The sequence below is a fragment of the Scomber scombrus genome, chromosome 2, assembly GCF_963691925.1.
Source record: "Scomber scombrus chromosome 2, fScoSco1.1, whole genome shotgun sequence".
NCBI classification, from domain to species: Eukaryota; Metazoa; Chordata; class Actinopteri; order Scombriformes; family Scombridae; genus Scomber; species Scomber scombrus.
In genome coordinates this window covers 28,025,422-28,032,394 of record NC_084971.1, presented here as the reverse complement: position 1 = coordinate 28,032,394, position 6,973 = coordinate 28,025,422, and the positions used below count along the sequence as shown (strand labels likewise).

Here is a 6,973-nt window from a genome sequence, read left to right as displayed (position 1 = left end):
ATATAGAGAACATTCACAAAAAGGAGCTCTTTCAGGTGTGCTCAATGTTTGTTTGACTATAATTTAGTATCTGTCTATGAACAAAAAATGTTAACTTGATCTTGTTGGACTTTTCTTTGTATAATTAAAATGTAATATCCAGAGCTTGGAAGTTAAGTTATTTCAACGTGTAACTCATACTGTGTTTGACTGATTACCTTGATTTCTTCTACAAAGTTAAGGATTCTGTTAAAGCTGCTGTAAATATGAGTATGTATCAGAAATAATCTAAATGAAACCAACAAAATAGACCATAAACATCACATTGAATGCATTCATCATTGTTTAACACTTTGGGAAAAAATCAAGCCATAATTAAAGATTAATGGAGGTATTTCATCATTTCGTCATCATGAATCAATCATTCTCTTTCTGTATGATTGATCATGCATAGGTACTGAATGGCATTAAGTAAGAGATGACAGTTTGAGATAATAATCTCATCAATAATATAAATGATAGAAGCTGAGCTGAGTGCGTTCCGTGGCTTTAAAACCTGCACATCAAACAAGATCCTTCAAAAGATTCACTTTTTGTTTTCAGTGCTCTGATCTTAGCTGTTGCAGACCAGATTCTGTTATTGTTTTTTATAATCTATCAAGTGACGGTGCAGACACGCAGTATTAGTGTGTAACATTTGGATGCACTAAGCCCTGATAAGACGCTGCCACTTACGTCAAAGAAAAGATTAAGAAGAAAGGGACATCCTTCTGTTCATTCTTTTCCACTATAAAAGAAGCCGCAGTCTTGATCAGTACGTTAAAGTTGCTTTAATTTCTTTTTTTTAAAACATTTATTCCAGGCTGAATTATATCATTACCACAGTTTTGACATGTACATCATTAATATTTTAGTTAAACCATCAGAAAATAAAAACAGCCATAGAAAACATTGGTTTTCTGTCACATCTGGACAGAGGTGTATTTGAAGTCCTGTTATAACAGCACACATACATGCGAGCATTCCTCACTCTTCTTCGGGAGTGTGGCTCTTTTTCCAACGAGTCGCACTGCACCGGGATGGTTAAATCCCATAAAAGCGTCACACACACAGGAATTCAAATACACCTGTACGTCAGGTGCGCAGACTACACTGGAATAGTTTTATTAAAACATTGCAAGACAGAGAGTCATTCACCATTAATAAGAGAGGAAAAACGCTGCTCTTGCCTTTATTCTCCTACAAAACAGCTAGCTATTATTTTATCTTTAAAGTTTGATTTTTACAAGACAGAGAAAAATTAAAAAAACATATGAAGTTGTGATATGAAGAGTGTTGTAAGAGTTTAAAAACATTATGAAAGGCCATTAATCAGTGACTAGACCCACAGATCTTAACATCGTTTGCATCAATGGTGCAAAAAACACTGTAAAGTACAAGACCATAGGTAGCATTGTTACCATAACATGGGCATCTCTCTTTCTAATAAAATCACACATGTAAGATTGTCTCGCTAATACGAGAAGTGGTCATTGATTAATCAAATATTAAAATGCTGTACAGGAATGGTGTTTGAGAGGCGTTTGAATGTTAGGGCTCTTGCTCTTGCTCGCTCTAATGACTAGATCCCGATCTAGTCATTAGATCCTGAATTGACTTGCTTTGAAATCTGAAATTTGCTTACTACATACTACATCACCCATAATGCAAATGGTGGTTATCAGTGTGATGTCACAGCTGTGGGTGGACGCGTGCAGTTACTACAGATCTATGTGTGCATGTAAACAGGACAAAAGTAGGGTAAGATGGATTTTATAAGCAGCTGTGGTGTGTATTGTATTGAATTGAATGTGTGTGTGTGTGTCTGTACAGCATATGTGTATGTGTGTGTGTGTGTGTGTGTACAGAATGTATGTGTGTGTGTGTGTATGAGGGCATGCGTTGCGTCTGTGTAGAAATGACTCAGGCTAGATAAGCTGGCCCTTACTTGCTGCCAGTCAAACACACCGATCACTGTACTTACACACGGTAACACTGAGATAGAGCGATAGAGCCAATCACGCTGCAGTGATGTCACGCACACACACACAGGTTCACGACTACTGTTTTTTATACACTGTACACAGTCTCGGAGCAGGAAAACAACCACTGGAAGTGTCCCGGGCAGTGTGTTTTTTTTCTTCTCGTTCTCACAAAGTCACCTCAGAGAGAATTTGTGCTTAAATGGGTTTTTAAAAAAGAAAAAGAGAGAAAAACAAAAAAGGAGTCGCTACCGGTGGCTAAAAATATCAATCCAACGATGTCACCAGTTGACAAAATAAAAGCAGAGGAGGATAAAAACCTAACAACAGTATAGAAGCAGAGATAAAATACTACAGTTTGTCACAGTATCACATCCCGAATGTCAGCTTATGATAAAAACATAAAAAAACACCCACCATCCTTTAATTTTGAAACATTTTGAAGCAACATTTTTCATCAAGGGACATGATATTTCAGGTTTCGGGACACAACTTCCTGTTTTTTGTTTTTTTCACTGCTTTTGCTTTCCTAATCACATCCCTGAATGAAAACAAAAACATTAAAAGTAATAATAAAAGTTTCCATCCCTCCTCAGTCCTGGAACTTTTTGACTGGCTTACATAGCACCTGGTAAACGTTTCGTCGTAATTTATTCCATTTTCTGTCCGTTGTTCGCCCTTTTCAAGTGTCTTTTCCCGTTTCCTTTATTATGTACAGCTGGAGGGAAAACATTCCACTTGAGTTGGTTTTTCCCTTTTTTTTGAGACATATGGAGGCAGTAGGAGAGAAGAGGATAGAATCAGGCATCCCTCATGTTATTCAGAGTTTTTTGGCACAGGTTGAGCCTCCTTGTGTTCTTTGACTCCTCTCACTCGAATCCCCCCCCCAAAATCGAAACAGTTATTCCACAACAGGATTCCTGGCTCATATTAAAAATGCATTAAGCGACGTGCGTGTTGCACGTATACGGAGAGAGAGAGAGAGCCAGAGAGAGAGAAGTGGACACACTTTTTTTTGAGCTCACGATTCAAGTTATAAGTCTTAGTTAAGACGACGAATGTTAAGCTAAAGACAGAGAGCGTGGATGTGGTTGGTACGGTTTCTATCTAAACATGGCTTTCTGATTCACTGGCTTATTATCTATAAAGATGTGTGTTCAGTTAAGACTATCTGCTTATTTGTGTGTTTGTTTTTGTGTGTGCGTGTGTGTGTGTGTGTGTGTGTGTGTGTGTGTGTAAGTATGAGATATACAGCAAAAGTTTCCATGATAAACACGCAGCACACCACATTACCAGTAATGATTCAACAGTCTATTCTTCATGAAATCAGAGTAAAGCACACGTTTTACTATTTACAGATCTGTACAGTGTGTGTGTGCATGTGTGTGTGCATGTGTGTGTGCATGTGTGTGTGTCTGTGTGTGTGTGTTTGCATGTGTGTGTGCCTGTAGTCTGAATGTAAAAGTGTGAGGGGATTGAGTGGGTTTGAGTGGGTGTAGCTGTCTCCACTAGGGGGCGGTGTACGGATCCCGGTGGAGGAGGACAGATTTGAACAGTAGTAGAAGAAACTGAAGTCCGAGTCAAGGCGCTTTAGTTGCTGTGCATTGTGGGTGTGTGTCGGGCTGATCAGCTGAGCAGCGCTGGGCGTGTGTGTGTGTGTGTGTGTCCACAAAGAATGAGAGAAGAGATAACTGATCTTCTGAGATGGGTTTCGGTTTTATGGATTTTCTGTGTTGAGACGGAGGAGTTGACCATAAAAGTGCTGTCCTTTGCTGAGGCTCTTGGTTGATGAGTTTCTGGCTTGCTGTTGTGTTTCTGGTGAACCGGTTTTGGTGAAATTCAGCAGACCTTGACAAACCAGGGTCCTGTTGGTGCTTAAAGCTCTACTGAGCATTGGGTTGGGTCGTAGTGGTGTTGTTGTTGTTGTTGTTGTTGTTGGCTGTGAGAACTGGATTCAGGCAGTACAGGGGGGTGGACTGGTGCGGCTCCGGTCTCTAATGGACTGAGGACTGTGGTCGGGCAGTGGGGTGAGGCCGGCTAGCTGGGTCCAGCTGGTCGTTGGGAACTGAGCGTCGGTTCTGGTCCGGTCGGTTTGTGGCCAGGTACTTCGCTCTCATACTAGAGGTGTACTGAAGAGACGAAAGACAATGAGGAACAAAAGAAACAAAGAAAGAAAGGAGGAGGAGGTGTGGAGAAAGAGTGAAGAGAGGTAGGTGACGAGGTGAAGAGCGAAATATGAAACAGGAAACAATGTAGCAGCAGGATTGAAAGACAGAAACAGGAAAAAGACGAGAAGAAAGAGGGAGAAAATATGTATTTACACTTAAGAAGTAGTGTAGGAATAGTCTCAGTTAAATAGTCTCAGTACATTAGATCAAGAAATGTGAATGATTGCAAGTGACAGATAGATAGATAGATAGATAGATAGATAGATAGATAGATAGATAGATAGATAGATAGATAGATAGATAGATAGATAGATAGATAGATAGATAGATAGATAGTCATGTGAAGCAAACACAAACACATAAAAGTACATACAGCAGAAACACTTGGACCAGTCATTTGGACAGCCGGGGGTTTGATTACAACAGTCGTTATCAATCATTAATAATCAGTTGATTAGATCTGGATGATGTTATTACTGTAAATTAGAGAATGTGGTTTTCTTTTTGTCAGTGGTTTAAAGTTAGTGCTCTAGTTCTGATGTACAGTAGTAGGTTAGCCTGGTATGAGTTAGTCGTCTCTTATGAGCAGCTAGCTAGTTATAGTCGGAGGCCTCTGGTTTCCCCGCTGACGACAGCCGAGTGCTCTGGTACAGGATGGCGGGCGGCCGGGTCTACGAATGATGAACTGTGGTTTTTGCAGGTTGGTGCTGCTACAAGTTTAGATAGCAGTGGAGATAGGAAACATGTGCTCCTGTGGCTGCCTAATGGTGAAGGGTGAGGGGGGGAGGAGTTGGGGGGCACAGAAACAGTGGACACATACACCTCGACCAGAAGATGCACACATAGACACACTGTGGGAGCGGGGAAGGGGGGAGGGGAGCAAGAACTTTAGAGGTTTTGGGCTTTTCTTGTCAAAAAAGATTGACTGCAGGGTACGGCGGGTGACATGGAGCAAGGAATGCATCCTATAAGTTGTGCAGAGGTAATAATGTTAGATTTGTTGGTTTAATTTTGTCACTCCACAGTATTGTAGCCCCAAATGTATACGGTTAATACTGCATGGAACAACATCCACAGTACAGGCCCAGCAGCACTTTATCACAGCCAGAAGAGTCAACCTGTTTGTGGCACTATAAACACTAAAAGCCACACAGTTAAAACAAGAGGTGCAATTCAGACTGCCACAATTATGTCTTGTGTAATTGAAGAAAAGGCTTGAACTACAATCTTATATATCCTAATCCTATATATTAAAAAAAAAAAAATCAGAGTATTAAAGGTTCTCTCACAATGTCTCTCAAAAGCAAGAATCTGCTGCTATGTAGTTTGCAAGTTCTCCTCACACGGCACTAAAAGCCACAGTGAAACCAACCAGACTTTTTACATCAGAAATAGAGAACAACTCTGTGTCTAACATGTATTAGACTGACCCAACAATCACACTAATACAATAAAAGAGTCGAGCTTCATTTGATGCAAGTGCAAATCCTACAACAGGACAACAGGCTTCTTTTAAAACTTCCCAGGCTGCCAAAATGACCTTCATACAGGCGATCCATGATCACGGTCTACGTTGAGCACAGAGGACACTTGCAGTGGTGTAGGGATAGGGGGACTACCTTCCAATAACCACACTAATGTGCTATAAACATAGCATGAATAATAAATGTATTAACACCATGACATTGACAATAATAATGCCGTTTGATCGGGCTCTATTCTTCGGTTTTGAATATTTCCCAGCAGCACTGTGGCTATTGGAAGATAGTAGAGGGAGAGTGTGATCTAGAAAGTGTGCACTTACAGAGGGTGGAGGGGACTCCCTGCCAATCAGGGGGGTGTTCTCACACCGAGGGTTCTGAAAGTTTGCGTTCTGGCTCCTGCATTATAGAATAAGAGGTTACTGCATGTGGTCACCCTGCCACCGGTGCTGAGAGCACAGTTGTTGAGTTGGTCTTTGGTCTGCCCGTGATAACAACTTAATGACTCTGTGACAAATGGCTCCTAACAAATGGCCTCAGTGATAATTACAAACCAGGGACTTAAACTTTGGTGCCATAAAGCTAGAGGTTAAAGACATCTGTCAGTCCAACATATTGTTTGTACATAATGTGTTTTTCTTAACAACACACAAGGAAAAACATTTAGTCTTACAATGGGACACTGACTCAGTGAAATAGTACTTTAATCAGTGTGAGCTTACAGCAAATACTTGAAAAGTTGCTCTAAAAATTGTCAATAAACACTTTTTAAACTATTAAAGGATTCATAAAGAAAACTTAAAGTTAACTTAAAGAAAACTCATAAATAAAATGTTAAGCTTCAAATGTCCTTAGAAGCACAATTCACTCAGAAGCCAAATAAAGGATATTTCTTTTATCTCTACACCTACAAAACCATAGGTAGCTATTAAAAAGTGAATGAACATGGTTGAATGTGGTATTCATGTAAAGAGACATTGATGTATGTGGGAACATCATGGTTCTAACACGGGAAATAAGCCTTAAAGTACTCAAATGTATTTTTACCCTTAAACAAAACACAGTCTTCATTATTCATTATTCAGTATTAGATGTTCTGTTCCAGTTTGAAATAAATAATGTAAGATATTTATACTTAAAGAACTAGTAAGTGCTTTTACATGTTTTTGCCCATTAACTCTAAATTTATAGTTTACATTGCTGCCAACACATCTTCAAAAGCATTGACCTTCTGCAAGTTTCTGCACATATTTCCTGTATTTCGTTTCCATTAATGTAATAAAACCTGCAGAGATTTGACATTGACTGCTTAGTGTTGGTAAGT

The 6,973-nt window shown here is 39.7% G+C and overlaps 1 protein-coding gene across 2 annotated transcripts in view; it reads right to left on the bottom strand.

The window, feature by feature from the left end:
- Positions 1 to 790: 790 nt before the first annotated feature.
- Positions 791 to 6,973, bottom strand: part of ttyh3b (tweety family member 3b) — a 29,563-nt gene continuing 23,380 nt past the window's right edge. For both annotated transcript variants that reach the window (XM_062434727.1, XM_062434719.1), the window contains exons 14-15: positions 5,973 to 6,048; positions 791 to 4,129 (exon numbers count right to left, since the gene is read on the bottom strand). In XM_062434727.1, the coding sequence (XP_062290711.1) occupies positions 3,995 to 4,129; positions 5,973 to 6,048 (211 nt within the window). In that variant the 3' untranslated portion in view covers positions 791 to 3,994. The remainder of the gene's footprint in view (positions 4,130 to 5,972; positions 6,049 to 6,973) is intronic.